Source organism: Podarcis raffonei, chromosome 10 (genome assembly GCF_027172205.1).
Source record: "Podarcis raffonei isolate rPodRaf1 chromosome 10, rPodRaf1.pri, whole genome shotgun sequence".
NCBI lineage: Eukaryota > Metazoa > Chordata > Lepidosauria > Squamata > Lacertidae > Podarcis > Podarcis raffonei.
Genome location: NC_070611.1, coordinates 45,386,978 through 45,407,330, shown reverse-complemented (window position 1 = coordinate 45,407,330; position 20,353 = coordinate 45,386,978). Strand labels below are relative to the sequence as shown.

The window sequence follows — 20,353 nt, the reverse complement described above, 5'->3', positions numbered from 1 at the left end:
CTGAGATGTTTTCAACTCTGGTATAGCCTTTGGAAATGAAGAGAGATGTTTAAGAGATAATTACTGTCCACAGCTTCTCAGGGAAGTGCTGTTGTTGGCATTTACAGCTGTGTTAGCCTACCAAAGTGACCTGCTGGAGCACAAGCTTGGGGAGTGTGTGGGTCCTGAGCTGGCCAGACAACAAGACCCCCCCCCTGGCCTCGCTGACGTCCAAAAGAATGCAGAGCCAGAAATTTGGCACCAGCTTGGCTGCAGGAGTTGCTGGAAGGAGGCATACAAGGCGCCATTCAACTGTCTTAGGGATTCCCCTTTGTGTAGGGTTTACTCCTTAGCCTTTTTGTCTCCCAAAGAATATCCCACAAGGCAGTGGAGGTTTAGGATCAGAGTTTTCCTTCTCCTAGATGGGCTACCTTCCCTGGTTGATGAGCCCCATCTGCCCCTCACTTCCCTCTACACAGCATGTGCAGAAACAGCCTTCTTGACTGTTGGACTCACTATTGTTCTTATCTGCTCAATTAAGAAATCAGCTGTATAGGCCGTGAAACAGTTTTGCTTGAAATAGTATCAGAATGTAATACAAACAAGCACTTTTAAGAGATAACTCTAGTACATACCCACCTCTCTCATACATAAGTTTAAGCCTGTTTTTTCTATGTAAATAAATGGAAGGGGGGGGAACCTTGACATCATAAATTTGACAGAGTAGGTTGCGATTTATCAGTGTTCAAAATATGAATGCTTACAGCCAGACATGAATGTTTAAACGTGTCTGTTCTTTCCCCCATTTTTCTTTTACGGTTGGTTCACATGAGATGCCAAATCATGGTTTGATGTAATATTATGAGCCCATTGATTGCATAGTCTGTCCTTGTCCTTTTCTCGTGTGCTGTGCTTTAATGAATTTCTTTCATAGAAAACATTGTTTTCTGTTTCATCCAAACTAGGGCTTGCACAAACCTCTCAAATGAGGATTGCAAACCAGAATTCAAGCATATACATCTTAATTTGGAGGGCTTGTGCAAACCATAGCTTGCTGGTTTGCATATGATGGAAAACTATTATTTCCACAAAAGCAAAAGGGAGTCAGTAAAGCAGCATGTGTAGAGGAAGTGGGAGAGTGAGTGCGGTAGCTTATGACAAATATGTGCAGCACCTGGTTTGGCATTACATGGCAACCACCCCAAAGTCCTGACTTTTAAAAAACATAGGATAGTTTGAAATTCAGGATACATTTGACTATCTCTTGGCTATGGTTGTATGTTAAGATTTCTCTCTCTCTTAGTTTAAAACAAGTCTTTCCAGTTGCAAATATTTTGGCTTCCTATCTGTGTCACCAGTCTCTGTTTATCAGTTGTTACAGTGGTTTCACAGTAGTAGTAACAGGAAGAAGTATAGCAGGGGGTTGTGAGTATGTTGATTTCTTTCTAAAAGGGAAGGAGATGTGATGAAATATGAGGAAGTCTCCTATCTCAACAGACCAGTAGATCATTTTATAGCCCCATTCTGTCCACCAGGAAGGGCAATGGATCCCTAAGGTTACAGGCAAAGATATTTTCCATGCCAGTAATTTCATGTGGGTCTTTCTATGCTAAGCATATGCATGACCCCTGAAATATATACAGTAGCAAAATGTTGTGATTGTTTAATTTTCCAAGGGCCTCAGGGCCAAACTGCACATGTTTAAATAAGTGTGTTTCACCCAGCCAATTTTATTGTTGGGGGGGGGGAGCAGTCATGGCACCCCAATAGGAAATAGGCTATTGACCAGAGCAGGGGCTCATACCACTGAAAAACATTACATACTTGGCTTCTTTCAGGCATGCGAGGAAGACAATCAAAGGGGTGACAATTTTCAGCAGAAAATCCAAGTGTTTTCTGAATCCCTAATCAAATATTATTCCAAAGCAGGGGTCCCATGTCTCTCTTCCCCCTCAATAGAAAAAGCCAAGTTAAGAATTTAGATACCAGGTTATAATTATTGTATGTACGGTAATTTTAAAATAATATACCTGCAGCTTTCTTTTTATACAAGAGGTCCAATATCAAGAGTAGGAGTTCTGGGGTAGGGTTGAAATGTTAGCCATTTATACTATCAACTTCAACGGGGTGAAGTGAATCCTCTCCACACTTTTCAGATTTCTATTCTACTTGTTATTCAAGGGATGTGGGTGGCGCTGTGGTCTAAACCACTGAGCTTCTCGGGCTCGCTGATTGAAAAGTCGGTGGTTTGAATCCGCATGACATGGTGAACTCCCATTTCTCTGTCCCAGCTCCTGCCAACCAGCAGTTCAAAAGCACACCAGTGCAAGTAGATAAATAAGTACTGTTGCAGCAGGAAGGTAAATGCCGTTTCCGTGCATTCTGGCTTCTGTCACGGTGCCCCGTTGTGCCAGAAGTGGTTTAGTCATGCTGGCCACATGACCTGGAAAGCTGTCTGTGGACAAACACCGGCTCCCTCAGCCAGAAAAGCGATATGAGAGCCGCACCCCATAGTTGCCTTTGACTGGACTTAACCATCTATGGGTCCTTTACCTTATCTTTTTTACCTTTACCTTCTACTTGTTATAAATGCCAGTTACTGGATATTTCTAAAGTTGGTTGATGAGTTCCCATTTGCACTTTGCAGAATAGTTCTGACAAATAAAGGGATCATAGGCTGATATCATCATGTCTGCCTCGTGTTGTCAAAAGAAAATGGTTTGGGGATAGAGAGAGTATTGTGGCCCAAGGGCTGTGTGGTAGAAATTGTAACCTGTCATATGGGCTCCCTTAGGCACCTGCCTCTGTAGGGCTTCCCTGCCTGGGCTAGTTACATCTCTCAGCAAGGTAGCTTAGTAGCTCTGAGATCATTATACTATATTTGCTCTTGCTGAAGTTTGAAAAATTGGTTGGACCAGAAAATCTGTGGCATTATTTGAACAACATTGTCAATTATATATGATAGACTGGCAGAGACAGTGGCTGTGCTGACTGGGGGTGATGAGAATTGCTGTCCAAAATATCTGGAGGCTAATGAAGGTTGTTGTAGAGGTTTTTCTTAATGGAGATTGGTTGCATCAGGCATAGGCAAACTCAGCCCTCCAGATGTTTTGAGACTACAATTTCCATCATCCCTGACCACTCGTCCTGTTAGCTAGGGATGATGGGAGTTGTAGTCCCAAAACATTTGGAGGGCTGAGTTTGCCTATGCCTGGGTTACATAGTCAGATGGATCTCCATAAGAGGCATGGGAAGCTGTCAGGGAAGACACAAACTTTTTGTTGATCTCTTCTAGTGATAACTTTTATTTTGGGAGAGTTTCAACCCATTGCTACTTTCTCTCTGCTGGAATTGCATTCCTGATTGCCCCATAGATTATAAATGAGGGTTCATATCTTCACTTTCCTAAATTTGCACCCTTTTTGTTTGCCAAAAGAATCACTAAAGCATGTGGGTGGGTATATGTGGTCTTGGCTCCCTTTCCTTTCCTTTCCTTTTATCCCTTCACCTCTCAGCTGAACTCTGTCAGGTGAATAGTCTTCCCTTTCTTCTTTGTAAGTCTGACCAATATTCCTTGCCTAACAGGTTTCCATATGTATCAAGTCCTGTTTCCCAGCGCTGATCAATTAGACTCCCCACAATAGCCCTGATCCTGGGAGTGGCTCATTTGCTACTAACTTGGCGGAGCTTGCAGAATAAAGAGGAAACAAAAGAGGTTGTGGCATGAACAGAACTGCTTATTTGTACTCTGAATGGTTATTCTTAGTTGCTTCCACAGGCTTCTGGGTTTGATTACTTAGTGACTTCTGCAGTTACAAGATCTGCTTTCTAAGCTTCCTACTTGGGAAATTGGCAGGTAGCTTTGTCCAGTTTTTGTGATCTCTGTACAATTAGGGACATTTGATCCACAATTTTTGGCAGGCTGACCTGCTCCCAATCTGGGAAGAGATCTTTGCGCATGTTAAGAATGGTGCCCTCTTTAACAGTATGTGGTTGCCGAGATGTGGTGTGTGTACACTTTGGCTGACATGCCTGTATGTGCTGGGAGAACAGCAGCCTGCTCATAAATTGCACACGTTATCTGACTCGGTTCTGTTCTAAGGACCTGTTCTCATCTACTTCAATAACATAACAGCAACTGTAATGTTATCCTGGCTACAGCTTTCCTTGAAAGCAACACTTGTCAGCCAAGACAAATGTATCCGCTAATGAATTGTATTGTAATCGCAACTTCGACTTCAGCTGATTCAATTGACTGAGAAACACAATTGGTATATGGAGCTTGGCAGAAGGACACTCCAGCACAAAGTCACAGTTTACTACTTAGTGAAAGAATGCAGGTAGCTATACTGGTCCTTTAGAAACAATCTAAAAGTGACAGTATGACAGTATCCTTTATTGGGGTCACCTAAACTGTCACCTAAATTGTCCTATTGCTGCAGCAATAAAACTGCTAGCACATTTGCAAAGCTAAGCAGGGTCCAGTAAGGTTTCAGATTGGGGGATTGCTTGTTGAAATTCCCGCATTGCAGGGGGTTGGACTAGATGGCTTTCAGGGTACCTTCCAGCTCTACAGCTCTATGGTTCTAAAAACAAACAAACATAGTAGCGGGTTCCCCCTAATAAACAGAACTCTCTGCTGTTAATGAAGTGAACCATGGCTTTCTCTCTTAAATCTTAGAATGAAATTACCAGCATACTTTGAATGTGCCTTGCTCTAAACTTGCACTAGTAATGTCTGAAAGGTTGCACATACATTGTGTGCCATTAGGCCATGTGTACATGTTCTGGGAAGACAGGAGTGCCTGGCGTGCTCTGGTCCATGGGGTCACGAAGAGTTGGACACGATTAAACAACTAAACAACAACAACACATGTTCTGGGCACTTGTTAAATCTGTAGGAGGAAATGCTAGTAAGTACATGTAGCCGTTGGCAAAGTTGCAGCTTTATTACTGCTTCCATTCTTGATGTTTTAATGCCACAACTTTGCAGCTGCTAACTGAACGTGCTTACAGAGTTTCTATCCAGATTGCTGATTTTTGTTTCCTTAGCTAATTTATTTAGCTAGTCCACATTGCTGATATGAATGGTAGAACTGGTTATAAATGATAGTGATGCCAGGAGATGCTGAAGCAGACTCCTTCTATGGAACCTTTGCAGCCTGATCCTGTGCTTGTTTACTTGGTGCTGTTGTTCAGGATCAAACTGCATGCCGTGCAGAAAAACATTGCTATCCTATCATCCATTAAGCCTGAGCAAGGCAAGCACAGAAGCCCTGGAAAGGTTCTGTCTGGCACTAAGAGTGAGCAATCCCAGTGGCCATTTCCTCCAAGCAATAACCATCTTTGCCTGCCCCAGTGGGTGTCTGTATATCTCCAACTGTATCCAAGTGCCACACTAGTTATCTGCCAAAAGTGACATTCTTTGAAAAGAGCCGAGTGTCATTCAGACACACATGGGTGGAAAAACCCCCGTAAAAGGGTCTGGGGAAATTGTCCCTTTGTCCCTTCCCTTCCCTTCGGGTCCATCATTCACCATCAGAAAATGCTGCAACTAACCACCTATGCTATGTTGGTTGTAAGTAAGTTCTCTCCCTTCTACTCTTAATTAAAATCTAATTTGGCTGTTGGGGTCTGAAGTGTGTGTTTGCCGATCTTCAGGTTCGGGTAATCTTGCTTGGCTGTAGTTCATGTGCTGCTAGGGTGAAAGAGTTGGTTTCATGGGGAAAAGAGCAGCCTATGCCAAATCTAAGGGTGGGAGAATCAGTTTGATACTAGTCCCATTGTCCAGAAGAGATATTGGTGGGAGACACAGGGCACATTGTCTTAGAATCCTGGATATTTCCTTGAGTACCCCAGAATTCTGTCCCATCTGGGGGCTGTGACAAGAGGGAGTGGTGGCAGCAGTGATTACTGGATAGTTAAGATTCAACTGGCTTACCTTACAAGGCTGTTGTGCAGCAGTTGCACAAAGAAGGGCATAAACAGCCCTCTCCTAGCTTTCCCCTTCCGTTACACATGCTACACAGGGGTGTCCAACATTCTTATTTTGCATTGAAATCTCAGTTGATCAGCCCTCCTGGGGAGAGCAGATATTGAGCCCACCCTAGTGCTGTTGTCCCAACAAACACCTCCCCACTCCTGCCCCGCAAGCTGCCATTCTGTCCATTGAAGGACAAGAATACAGTTAACCACATTTTTCTTCCCAGCGTGAAGCAAATAATACCGGAATACCGGATGTGTGTGTGTTTTATAGCAGAAGGTGGGGTGGGAGGGGGAAAGGGTTCAACTGCTGTGATCAAATTGTAGCAGTGCTCCCCCCACCGTGACTGCATTTCATTAAAAAAGAAAATACTGATGTCCTGTGGAGCATGTAGTTTAGTCCTTATTTCCGTGAGGCTTATTTCCAAATACATATGCGTAAGATCATTACTTAATATATCTCTGGCTTATGCTTTATTGAGGCTAAAATACCACTGTTATATGGGCTCTGGCATGTTGACCAAATATTTGTCTTTAAAATATTTATATTTATTGACCCTGTCAGGTTCTCAAGGCAGCATACAAGATAACAAAACAAACAATGTTATAAAAGCAGCACACATAGAATGCAAACAACTGAAGAATTCAAATAGCAGCAAAAACAAGAAATACCACCCAGGCATCAAGAACAAATAACATAATGGGTTGCATACAGTACTAGTCCTGCTCAGAGTAGACTCATGGAAATTACCATCAATGGCTGAGTTCAGTCCATTAGTTTAAGTGGGTCTACTCTGAGTAAAGCGTAGCTGGACACAACCCAATATATTTCAAATCTTAATCACTGGGTGGCAAATGCTTGACTGAAAGTAAAAGGCAAAAATGTAAATGTAAAAACCATGTGGTAAATGTAGGTTGGAGTGATTGAAGAGTTTCAAAGTATGGGTATGTCACAGCAGACAAGGCTCTGCTTCAAGTAACCAGCCATGTCACTTATTTAGGGGGAATCCTGAAGTGGGGCCTCTGTTCATATAGGACAGGGGTCAGCAAACTTTTTCAGCAGGGGGCCGGTCCACTGTACCTCAGACCTTGTGGTGGGCCGGACAATATTTTGAAGGGGGGAAAAAGAACGACTTCCTATGCCCCACAAATAATCCAGAGATGCATTTTAAATAAAAGCACACATTCTACTCATGTAAAAACACCAGGCAGGCCCCACAAATAACCCAGAGATGCATTTTAAATAGAAGGACACATTTTACTCATGTAAAAACACGCTGATTTCCAGACCATCCGCAGGCCAGATTTAGAAGGCAGTTGGGCTGGATCCAGCCCTCGGGCCTTAGTTTGCCTACCCATGTTATAGGAGCTTCAAGTACTGTGACCTCAGACTGCTTGAGGCTATAAAGTTTAAAATAAGCACTTTGCATTGTGTTTGAATGGTAGCTGGTGGAGGTCTTGGTTATTTGGCATATTTATGCTCTGCCTGCTAACTAAAGCTTAAAGCTATATATTTAAAATACAAAGAGTTACAGTGGAAGAGCAAAGATGTCCTAATTTTTGCCTTCAGATGTTCCAGCTGTTACTCTGCTTCTAAATCTCTGGGCTTTCTTGGAGGAAATTGGTTTTTTAGCAGTCTTGTGCAGGGTAGGGCATCCTTATCTGGCCACTTCTGCTGATGTCACTTGTAGTTTTGGCATCTGCTTTTAAGCACTGGATTGAATATGATCAAATTTTCAAGCCCAGGTTAACAACCAGACAGCCATGTTTTGAGCCCATTGAAGTTTGTAAGCAATTGTAAAATACAGCCAAACATATAACTCAATGCAGTAATAACTGGAATGTGACCAAAGCATTATGGGAAGGTTTGGTTTGATCAGGAACAGCTGATGCTGGCCGACAACCGAAGCTAACAAAATATGCTTTGGGCCACAGGCATCATTTGGGTGTCCGACTATAAGACTCAGTGTAAAAGTATCCCCAAGCCAAGGACCTGATTTATTCAGGAGGGAATTTGTTCACATATCAAACAAACAAATGTGCATAGTATATATTTTGTTCCTGGGATTACACCTGGTGACGCTTTCATCAGTCTCCATGGTATCAATGGTCCATCATATCATTTCACTGTTTTCCTTTCTTTTTAATTTATTTTTTTTATAGAGATGCTCCAGTTCGTCAGCAACCAAGCTGGAGAATTTCCAGATCTGTTTTCTGAACAGTTGTGTGGCTCCTTCCAGAGCAACAGCGTATGTAATGGTGGTGGAACCTCAGATCCCTCGTCACAAAGGCCCTACAGCCAGGGGCAGCTACAGACCTTCTCTCCTGGTGCAGCTTCTGCCCAGCTGCAGACCGTGCAAGTGAAGGTGTCTCAGACAACCGCCGCAACACCTGTTCCACAGCGGACGGCACCTGCTCTTCAGCCTCGTCCCCAGGTTCAGCCTCAGCTCCAGCATCAGACTGTGATGATTACTCCAGCTTTCAGCTCTGCTCCCCAGACCCGGTTCATTCAGCAGCCTGTAATATACCAAAACGCAGCCACAAGTTTTCAAGGTAACTTGCAAAGTCTTTGTAGTAACAAGTAGTCCTACGTTGTCTTAAATGTCTTGCCCTAATCTTCCAGCAGAGCAAGAGATATCAGAGCAGCATTCACAGCCACCATTCCTGATTTCATATCTGTGAGAAGTTTCTATTAATGTTTGAAATGTTTCTAAATAGGTGCATGTTTTCTAGGATCTCACAGGCAAATTAGAGAAGCTTGGCATTTGGGGTGAAGAAGGGCATTGGAGACCAAGACCAGGAGTTGGGGAGTCGCCTTAAATATTGTGCAGTAAAGCATAGGTAGCACTCAAAAGGAACTCTGAATGGTATCACTGCAAAGTAATGTACAGTTACGCAATACGTCATGCACCTTTATCACTCTTAACTCTCCTCAGGTGTTGGAAATAAAGAAAGCTAACATAGGGGGGAGGCAGTAGGGGCAAGTGGGCTAGCTCCACCATCAGGGCCCCACTCAAATTTCAGGGTTCTAAAATAAGGGGTGGCCTCCATGAGTATAAAAGGCCTCTGTGCCTTTTATAGTCACTTGTGAGTTGGAGGTTGTCAAACAATGAGGGGGTCAAGGTGGAAGTAGGGCTCTTGTCCCCACTGTTTACTTTCCTAGATTTATAACAACTGAAGAAGGCTTATGAATGGTTCCTGTACTCTTCTGTAAGAGCATGACAGTTTCTCATTCTTGTCTGTCTCTCCAGTATCCGAATCTTCCACTTCTTCTGATTGTATAGAATCTACTGTTTTCTAACCTTTCTTATGATGTGTTGGGTTCAGACTTTACATATGTAGAACTCAGCTTGAGGGATGCTCTGTGGTAATTTTTGCCAGTTCCTCCTTTCCCTTGCAGACCCTTGTGTCCCATGGAAATATTCTCTGGAGGGTTGGGGGACCCTTGGTACAGCAGAGGATGTTGAACTAAGGGGTATGGGGGGGAGGGGAAGTGGCAAATATTGACTCTCCCTTCCTCTCCCTTTCTCAAAAGTAGCCACAGAAGGGCATGTCATGATCTAGGTCTATACTGTATGTTTAAAACATCACAAACTAGAATAGAAAAACTTAAAAGTCCTATCAGCTGTAGAAATCTTCAGTGAGAAAAACTTCAGTAAGAATTCTGTCTAGTCACTGTAACAGAATCATCTTTACTAACTTCTTGAAGACCAACACCCTCAAAAATGCTCTGACTCTTGTGCCATCCAGCCTTATTTGAGGCAATGCCTGTGCTCTGAGTAGGGGTATGTCTGATCTCCCCAATACATGGGAAGGCTTGTACAAGAGACATTCTCTGAAACTACCCTTAGAAAAAACAACAACTAGGAAACACATGCTAGGAATATGGGAAGCCCCTCTGAGCCATGTGGACTTGCTCATGGCAGCATTGTTGGTTTTTTGGGTTTTTTTAAAGGGTGCTGGTCCAGATAAATGTGACTAGAGCTAGACAATCTTTCTTTATCTGTTTTCCTGACTTCAATATTTGCTGCTGGTTTTTAAATTCTTCATAGATTGCTTTGCTGGGTCTAATGCTGCTAGGAAGAGGAACCAGGAGAAAACGCCCCCCCCCCCCAATAGCTGACTGAACACTGGCCATTCCTGAGAGGTCATGGATTGCAGCTTAGCATCATAATGAAAGCTGTAGTCTTCTGTCAGCATCAGCTCATTCAGGCAGTTTCTCAGATTGCTCTTGTTTTCCTTTTAGTGCTGCAACCCCAGGTTCAGAGCCTGGTGACTTCCTCACAAGTTCAACCAGTCACTATCCAGCAGCAAGTGCAAACGATGCAAGCTCAGAGGGTTTTGACACAAACAGCCAATGGCACCATCCAGACACTGACCCCGGCCACAGTCCAGGCAGTAGCTGCCCCTCAAGTCCAGCAGGTTCCAGTGAGTAGTTTTATGTTGTAATATTATGCGGGAAGGTTTAGTTTTCTGCACTTCCGAGGCATGTATATTCTTTCTGTTCAAAGTCAGGAAGTGGCTTCACTGCTTGGAGACCAGACTATCCTCAGCAGTGAAGTTCCTTAGGTTTAGATCACTGATGGACTGAAATGTAGGATAGCTTAGCCATAGAAAAATGGACAGCAGTGGTCCAATATCAGAAGAAGGTTAGTATAGATTTTGGAGAGGGTTTTTTGTGGGGGGAGGAATAGCAAACTACTAGATGTAGAGCTGTATCTATAGCATATTGGGGTTTAATATTTAGTAACGTGCCAGCTGCAGTATTGTTAAATGGAAAGGAAAATAATCAGAGACAATAGAGTATTCCTTGTTTCACTGCTGAAAGCTTATAGTAGTTGGATACAACACGTTTTAGAACTGCCTTCATAACTACAAGGGTTAGAACTTGTTTTTCGTACAGAAGGATCAAATTGTCTTCAATGGCAGTCAGACTCCATACTTGACAGCACAGTTCTTACTATATTCAGGGTCTTCCATACACCCAACAGGTTGGCTCATTGGCAAGTTCTTATTGGCCTTTGGCATTTGCAGGAAGGAGCATGGGGTGAACATACATTGAAGCAGTTGTTAGATATATATTGAAACTTGCATACTGGAACTCCATGCAGTCACACAGAAATCTGTTATAAAAAAGGTTGCCCAGCTTCTGCAGTGCTTGCAGTATTGAGCTTTGTGTTGTTGTGCTAAACCTTTTAACTGCCTCTTCTCCTTCTAGGTCCTTGTCCAGCCACAGATAATCAAGACTGATTCTCTTGTCTTAACAACATTGAAAGCTGATGGCAGCCCTGTTATGACTGCTGTTCAGAATCCAGCCCTCACAGCACTGACCACGCCTATTCAGACAACAGCCTTGCAGGTACTGTAGGGCATCTTGCCTTCCCTTCCTAAACATGCACCTTCTCCCTCTTGCCAGCCAGTATAGTGTTTTAAGAATCTGTTAAGTGGGGCAGGCAGAAGGGATCATTTAACAAGTGAGCATCTACAGCCTGCACCAGCTGCAGCTTCTTCAAGAGTAACTCCATGTGGAGTTCTTTGCTGTAATCAGGTCATGAAGTTATTAGAGCATGGATACTTGAGCTTAGGCTATCCTGGCCCAGTAATGGCTGCTGCTGGAAAACAGGCTGGAATTGGGCACAGGCTACCCTCACTACTGAGAGCACACTCAGATCACCTATATCTCTAGTGGCAGCTTCAAATTGAGGAGAACCCCTAAGCGGCATACCAGTTCCTTCAGGAGAGAGTTCAGTCCCATCCAGAACATGCCTCCCTATTTCCTGGGCTTGGGAAACACCTGTAGTACCTTCAAGCATCTATCCAGCATCTGCACAATCTCTTCTGATTCTGCTGGATGGAGAGGTATGAACTGACTCTCGTCGGCATACTGACAGCACTATGTCCCAAATCCCTGGATGACAGCTCCCTGGGGCTTCCTATAGATAGTGAACAGCATGAGGGACAGAATGGACCAAGTGCCAAGGGGCCAAGCAGGAGTCCCCCAGAGCTGATCTCATGTAGCAACTGCAAGTAGGAGCAGAACCACCGTAACACAGAGGCCCCAGCTCCCAACCCACCGAACAAATTAATCTTTAACTGGGTCACTGTTGTCTTTTTTAAAAGACTTTAGTTGGTGGCAATGGTACCATCTTGACCACAATGCCCATGGTGATGGGAGGGCAGGAGAAGATGCCCATCAAGCAGGTGCCTGGTGGTGCCAAGCAACCAGAACCACCAAAGGAAGGAGAGAGGCGGACAACCCATAATATAATTGAGAAGCGGTACCGATCATCTATAAATGATAAGATCATAGAACTGAAGGACCTAGTCATGGGAACAGATGCAAAGGTATGAGTTGCTTTGTGGCTGAAAGCAAAAAGACTGTTGTGATTTCAAACCCAGTTGACAATATGCTTGCAAGTCATAATTCTCTGCTCCTTTTTTATTTTCTTTATTTGAAAGTTAGAAAAATACATAATTATATGTGCACTAAACATGGCGAGACATAAATAAAAGAGATAAAAAGATATCTTGTGGTATTAATACACCTAGATTCTCTGCTTCTTACTGAGATTGTCAATCTTTGCTCAGTCAATATGGAGTTTTGGTCTCCCATGATAGATGCTAAATGTATTTGATTTGAATCCATTTCGTATTCTTCCCTGTGATTGGGAAAATCATTGCAGCTTTAGTGTAGAAGCTTGTGCTGAAAGAGGATTTGGTGGCATTATTGCTAAAAATTATTGTTCATTCTCTTTAATGTATGCACATTATTTGCAGATGCACAAATCAGGGGTACTGAGAAAGGCCATTGACTACATTAAGTACCTACAGCAGGTTAACCATAAGCTGCGTCACGAGAACATGGTCCTGAAGCTTGCTAATCAGAAAAACAGTAAGTGTTGGGTGGCTCTTTAAGTGCCTTTGACCTCCTACTTCACTGTTTGATGACGTATATTATTGGCTGCCCAGTTTTGTGTGGGCATGTGAAACAAGGGAAGCAAGGGAAAGCATGAAGGTGAAAGAAAACTGAATTGTGAATGTGAGTAGTTAATCTTTGCAATCTCTGGTCTTTTCAGAGCTGTTGAAGGGGTTTGACCTAAGCAGTTTGGTGGACAATGATGTGGATCTGAAGATGGATGACTTCAACCAAAATGCTCTGTTGATGTCTCCTCCAGCCTCTGACACAGGGTCACAAGCAGGCTTTTCCCCTTATTCTATTGATTCAGAACCAGGAAGCCCACTGCTGGATGATGCAAAGGTAGTCAACATCCTAAAACATTCTACAGAGGGAAGCGTGCATAAGGGTTGCATGCTACCTGTAGACATGGGTGATGTGTGCTGGTTGAGCTGGAGATCATGTGTTAGGCATTAAAGGCTGTAATGAACTATGGTTCTAGAGGAAGATGTGACTCGGAATACAAAGGTTAATCAGTTCCATGACATCATCCCTGGCTAGTTTAGGCTGTCATTGTGTGAAGTCCTGTACCCAAAGCCTAATAATACAATATTTCGTCTCACAGACCTTTTAATAAAAAGGTTGATGTAACGCTGCTGTCTCCCCTTCTTCTCTTGCCTCTTAACAGGAGTGAGAATAGGAAGAAGAAATGTTGTGCACAATATATAGATATAAATTGATTGGCTGCAACAATAACACTAGCTCTACTTCTGATTCAGCACACTCAGAAACATGTTGAGGCATGATAGCGGAGATTGTTCTTATAGCCATGTTTGAAATGCTGTGATAAATTGTGAACATCAGTCAATTCTTATACATTCTCAGTAGGCCGGGAACAATTAATTATCTTCACTGTTTCACAGTTCTCTTGCTCTCTAACAAATCATCCTCTACCACTCTGGTCTAGGTTAAAGATGAACCTGACTCTCCAGCTGCCGCTCTTGGAATGGTTGACCGCTCACGGATGCTGCTTTGTGCTCTTACGTTCCTCTGTCTCTCCTTCAACCCTCTAACATCCCTCCTAGAGGGCCAAAGGACAGCTGACTCTGATGGTTCTGTACATCATGGCTCAGGGAGGAGTATTCTGTCAATAAACTCAGGTACTGTCAGAAATCCAGTCTTTCAGTATACTTCTCCATGCTGCTTGTTTGGTGTTTGGAGTTCTTTAAGGATCACATATACAGTAGCTGAACACAGACAGTAGTAGTGACACTGGGGAAAAGGGGTGCTATTTATTTGCTTTAATTTTTTCTTTAATTAAAGGATGTTATTTATTTGTATGTCCCCTTTCCATAGTTAAACCATACTCGAGGTTGCTTACATCAAAACATTTACACCATTCATTCATATATCAACACTGGCCACTCCATTGGTTGGATACTGAGAAACCCCTGCACTGTATATTAAAGTAATGATTTGACCCTTGTTAGGATATTCTCTAAAGAATTGTGCAGGGCACTCCTTTGCATGTTTACTGAGAAGTAAGCTGCATTGTGTTCAGGGAAACTCACTCCTAAGAAAACTTGTATAGGGTTGCAGCCTTCATCTGTTCTGAGTTTTACTAGGTCATTTTAAAACCCCATCCTCATAGCACTTCTGCAGGACATGGGAGTTATTAAATGGGATTCTTACAAGAATCACAGTCTAGCTACACTGTGAAATAATTTTTATCTATTTTAGTAAAATTCAGCATTTGTAGAGCCAATACAGATTGTGTTGCATTTTTTGAACATATTATATATATGTAACACACACACAAATCTGTAATCTGAACTTTAGCAGTGCAGTTTATTTGGGACTCAGAGCCAAATTGCCTGAGCCCCCACCTCCTTATGTGCACAGCTTTTTTACATAATTAAAATTCATCCCAGTCTTGTTATTTTAAGATGTTACCTCACCTATCTCCCCTCTGGCCCCCCTTCATATCTCTTCTGACATCTTTCCCTGTAGGCTCTGGTGGCTGGTTTGGCTGGATGATGCCCACTCTGATCCTGTGGCTTGTGAACGGTGTTATTGTCCTGAGTGTGTTCATAAAACTCCTAGTACATGGAGAGCCAGTGACTCGACTGCACTCCCGGTCATCGGTTACTTTCTGGCGGCATCGGAAACAAGCAGACCTGGATTTAGCTAAGGTAGGTCAAGTTCCTGCTTCAGAAAACAAATTTTGTTTCTTTCCCAGTTTGTCTTCTGGAGCAGTGCTGAACAGGCAGCACCTCAAATTGCAGATCAACTCTCCAGAGAGGCTTGTGCACTTGGGATTGCAAGCATTTGTCCTACTTCTGAAACACTTGTATGGTAAAGGACTCTGGAGCTCTTTAGTTCTCCACTTTTCTCCTTTCAGAAAGCCCCAATAAAATATTTTTGAATTGCCACCCTCAGCTTTAGCTGTGTAAAGCAATCTTTGTTTTTGCCATGGGCCTGGGGTAAATTTGAATTTTGCAACTGAATCTAATTGTAAAAGTGGCCAGATTGTCACAGATTTGCTTAATATGCCTGAAGGTAATATCTCCAATAAAAGTATTTCAGAACATCAGTTACTATTTCAATCTTTCTTTATATACTGTTAGCATATTTGAATAAGATAGAGAAAAAAGGCAGTTTGAAAGCTACTGTTGGTTGGTAAAACTGCTTTTTTGTAAACCGCTTAGAGATTTTCTCATCAAGCAGTATTGCATAAATAAATGTAGAAATAGATTTAAGTGGAGATAAATAGAAGAGACCAAAAATGCAGCCTTAGGGTCAAAGATGCTGCATCTTTCAAGGCTAGGCTAAAGGTGATTATGCTTGATTGTGCAAGTTTCCACATGCCATCTCCGAGAGTCTCTGAAGTCACTGGACTCACACACATCTTTGCTGCACCTTCAGCTTTTCTTTTTTTGTTCTGTGCCTGCAGGAAGATTTTACTGCTGCTGCATCAAACTTACAGACTTGTCTGTCTGCCCTGGGCCGAGCACTGCCTGCCTCTCGTTTAGACTTGGCCTGCGGCCTGTCCTGGAACGTTATCCGTTACAGTCTCCAAAAGTTGGGGTTGGTGCGTTGGTTGCTAAAGAGGACATCTCGGCAGAGACGAGCAACAGAAGCCCCTGCAGGTTTTGAGGATGAAGCCAAAACTAGTGCGCGTGATGCAGCTCTAGCCTATCATAAGCTCCATCAGCTCCATATCACAGGTAAGTGGAAAAGGGAGAAGGTGGCCGCTTCTGTGAGTGTCTAGTGTGATGACCTAGACTTATCTATGTACTTTGTCTGTGTTCAATAGAACATTAAAAAAACCTAAGTCTGCAGAGAGTGCTTCATTCTAGCTTGATGATACAAGTAGTGCCGTACACTTCTTTGCGGTGTGTGTGTCTTGTTAGATTTATTCTTACCTGAAAATCAATAGTATAACCAGCCGAGATGATTCAGGTAGTGAAATGAAGGATGGTCTTCTATTTGGCCTGTATGAAAGAGCGTGATATACATAGCTTGAGATTTGTTTGGTTGATTCCCAAAGTTACAATCTTATAAAGTCTTGGTTTATATCTGTCTACAATCTTATAAAGATAAGATTGTAGATAGATATAAACCAAGGCTTTGCAAGGCAGGACATTACTGCGTTTTAAGGTTTGAATGTAACAGAATCTCAGTAGCTCAAAGGGCTTTCCCAGATCAAACCATGTGAGGAATTGTACAGGAAAAGTCTCACATGGCATGAGTTTAAAAAAGTGATGTATATATGTACCTTCAACTCAGGATAGTACTCGATGCATCGGGTGAACTAGACTGCAGCCCACAAAATCTTGTGACATAATTAATTTGTCCAGTGATGCTGAATGTTAGAAGATTCAGGAAGAAAATATTCCAAGGAAATACCCCTTCATACAGCCGTACTTGAGCTTCTGCATGACTGTCTTTGGTGCAAGTCTATCTTGGCTGCCCCTCTGTAAATTATTTTAAAGGAGATGACTCTTTGTCCTCTGGTTTCTGATGTAGGTAAGCTACCATCCAGCTCTGCCTACTCAGGATTGCACATGGCTCTGTGTGCTGTGAATCTGGCTGAATGTGCAGAAGAGAAGATTTCACCAAGCACACTGGCAGAAATTCACCTGACTGCTGCAGTTGGCTTGAAGACCCGCTGTGGTGGCAAGCTGGGCTTCCTGGCGGTGAGTAAATCTCTTTCAAGCCTCCCATCAGAATTTAGAACAAGTATGTATTGTGGCATATTTCAACTGACTACGGTTTTGCATGTGAATGGAAGTGGCTTTTAAGTTGATCTGTATAATTAACTTTACACAGAATGACTATCCTTGAGTCAGAAGCATGCATAGCTTTCCTTCAGCACCATATCTTACCATGACACTTTTTCTTTCTTACCAGAGTTATTTCTTAAGTCAAGCCCAGAGCTTGTGTAGTTCTGAGCGCAGTGCCATCCCTGACTCTTTGCGTTGGTTGTGTCACCCATTGGGGCAAAAGTTTTTTGTGGAGAGGAACTGGACAGTGAAAACAGCTGCCAAGGAGAGTCTATATTGCACTCAGAGGAACCCAGGTGAGACCCAGCAGGCTTATGCATTGCCCTAAGTCTGCCATCCAAGTTATGGGACAGCGTTATGCATGTATGTGCTCACTCTCTCTAGTCAGTTCTTGCTTGAAAGCTTTTGGTGCTGTAAGAAATTGTGGAACATTGACTGAGCAATCAAATGGACAGTTTCCCAAATGGTGGAGTTCTTTCTGCAAAGACTTTCTCTGCCCAAACAGATTTTTATTTATTATTTCATTTATATGCCAGTCAGCTCAATGTGGTATTCTCACAGCAACCCTGTGAGGTTTGTTAAGCTGAGAGTTGGTGACTGGCCTAAGGTCGCCCAGTGAGCTTCATGCCCAAGTGGGGTTTTGATCCCAGGTCCTAGTACAATATTTCAAATCTTGCATAACATGGCAAGGGTTTGCACCTGATTATTTTTGAGGGATACCTGCGTATTACTAGGGAAGCAGCCCTGAATCTTTTGTAACTTATTGAGAAAAGGAAATAAAGCTGATTGTTTTTTCATATACAGCTGATCCCATTGCACAGGTGCACCAGGCATTCTGTGAGAACCTCCTGGAGAGAGCTGTTGAATCCCTTGTGAAACCTCAGGTTGCAAAGGGGGCTGCAGGACATGATGATGAAGAGCCCTGGTAAGCTGCAGTTCTGTCCCTACCCTATTGGCATTTTTTCTCAGGTCGAGTAGCCGATTCTGACTGCCTGCTCTGTCCGTTCCTGTAGCTGAACAGGTGGGATGAAGGGTAGCAGCACAGATTTCATCTATTTGGTTAGGAGCAATGTGGCAGGGCCAACAGAATAAAATTCCTGACATAATGCAGACACTTGAATCAAATTCATCTGCCATACCTATTGCCTATGTGGCAAAGGGCAGTTTCTCCTAGCAATTTGTAACTGAATTGCAGATAATGGATTAGTTCAGGTGGAGCATGCAGTTTTAAGGGCAACACTCAAGCTCAACAAGGTTCATCAGTAACTTATTTCTGTTTTGGAGACAGAAGCACAGAGAAGTGCTTAGTATGCTGCTGGATTGTTGAAAGTTCCATGATAAAAGAAAGTTCCCCAACAGAACTTGAATAATAGCAATTTGCAGAGCAAGGAGAGAGCTGGTAACCAGGCACTCTTACTAAGAATAGCTGAGTCTCTTGAGCTTTGCCGATCAGAAGGTTGGGGGTTTGAATCCCCGCGACAGGGTGAGCTTCTGTTGCTCTGTCCCAGCTCCTGCCAACCTAGCAGTTTGAAAGCACGCCAGTGTAAGTTGATAAACGTAGAAGGTAAATGGTGTTTTTGTGCGCTCTGGTTTCTGTCACAGTGTTTTGTTGCACCAGAAGCGGTTTAGTCACACTGGCAACATGACCTGGAAAGCTGTGTGTAGACAAACACCGGCTCCTTTGGCCTGCAAGCTAGATGGGTACTGCAACCCCATAGTCACCTTTGACTGGACATACCTGTCCAGAAGTCCTTTACCTTACCTTACTAAGTATACTAAGTTGCACACATTAAACTGATGCACTGTAGAAACGTGTTGCATTGTCTTTACTGGTAAAAGTCTGATTTCTGCTTGTGCTTGTAGTGAATTCTCTAATGCTTTGGAATACCTGAAGTTACTCAATTCTTTTGTGGACTCTTTGGGAATTGGAACACCACCTTTCACTGGAAATTCTGTGTTGAGGTCTGCACTGGGTAAGTGTGAAGGATGCCCAGGTTGCTCAGTGTCCCATATTTCTCAGTTTCATGCTGGAGATCTGCAAGCATTTGCTGCTGAGTTAGTGTTCTAAACTTGATTCAGCTGCAACATTAATTAATGTTGCCCAGTTGATCAAAAGTGTATCTTAAGTCAATGATATTTTTCTTAAATCCATAAAGGCTAAAATTGTCAATTTTTTGAAATTTCAAACTCTTATAACTAAAAAAACCTGGGGTGAGATAAATTTTAGATTTAAACTTAGTTTTGATAATTCAACAAGTATACAAAATATTAAGAAAATTGGATGGCATGAGGTAAAAAATTGGACCCCTTGATATGGAATGACCATATCTTCAATCTTCCATGTGACAGCTCTTTAAATATTTTAATATGGCTATCCTATCTCATCTTAGTCTAAACATAGCCAGTTCCCTCAACCATATGAGGAAGACACTGCTGATTCAAAGAAATATAACATTGAGTAGGTAGAATTTTCCTGATATCCCATGATAAATCTTTTTCAGATGTAGTGCAGTTTCTGCTTTTTAAGACAAGCAAGTGTCCAATCACATGTCAGTGATAGTATTCTACATTGATCATGGTGAGATTTGATCAGCAGCTGAGTGGAGACCTCTAGAGGAGAGTTCAGTAATTATGTAGATCTAATTTTTTTCTGCAGTACTTACGGCCTTCTCAGCTGAGATCTGAAAGTAAATACTTTTGACCACTTAATGGTTTTGGGGAACACACTGAGAGCTGGTAACTCAGCCAAGAGGTTAATGAGTCTTGTAAATTCTGGTTAGTGACTCCATTCCCAAGGCAGAAGCATTTTTAAATGAGATGCATATGTTGGCAGGGTGGTACCGAGCTGCTTGTCTCTGGTTGCTGTTGTTGTTCCCTTCTGCTGAAGCAGTAAGATGAAGGGGGGAGTGTCTGGCAAGATGCTTGGCTTTGTACCAGCCTGTGTGTCAGTGGCAGCAGCAGCAGGTGGATGGTACCCTACTCTGCAGGATGGCATTCACTAATGTGCCCTGACTTCAGCAACAAAGGGAGTTGAATCAGTTTTCTCGTCCCAAGCCTAGCACACCTTGCCTGCCCCAAATGTCCATTTTGGCTTTCTCTCCCACAATTTATCCTGGTGACCTGCTCTTGTACGAGTTCAACATCACAATCTGGAAGTCTTTTGGGACCCTGGGCAGGTTTACTTCAAGGAAGGGCTCACCCAGAAGCATTA

General features: G+C 42.8%; 1 protein-coding gene across 1 annotated transcript in view; it reads left to right on the top strand.

Annotated features, from left to right (window-relative positions):
- SREBF2 (sterol regulatory element binding transcription factor 2) overlaps positions 1-20,353 on the top strand; it is a 34,307-nt gene that overhangs the window by 4,159 nt on the left and 9,795 nt on the right. Inside the window, exons 2-14 of the mRNA XM_053407569.1 lie at positions 8,125-8,514; positions 10,208-10,389; positions 11,180-11,320; positions 12,082-12,306; positions 12,739-12,853; positions 13,038-13,219; positions 13,824-14,016; positions 14,867-15,048; positions 15,810-16,083; positions 16,886-17,055; positions 17,270-17,438; positions 17,947-18,067; positions 19,006-19,115. Coding sequence (XP_053263544.1) covers positions 8,125-8,514; positions 10,208-10,389; positions 11,180-11,320; positions 12,082-12,306; positions 12,739-12,853; positions 13,038-13,219; positions 13,824-14,016; positions 14,867-15,048; positions 15,810-16,083; positions 16,886-17,055; positions 17,270-17,438; positions 17,947-18,067; positions 19,006-19,115 — 2,454 coding nt within the window. The remainder of the gene's footprint in view (positions 1-8,124; positions 8,515-10,207; positions 10,390-11,179; positions 11,321-12,081; positions 12,307-12,738; positions 12,854-13,037; positions 13,220-13,823; positions 14,017-14,866; positions 15,049-15,809; positions 16,084-16,885; positions 17,056-17,269; positions 17,439-17,946; positions 18,068-19,005; positions 19,116-20,353) is intronic.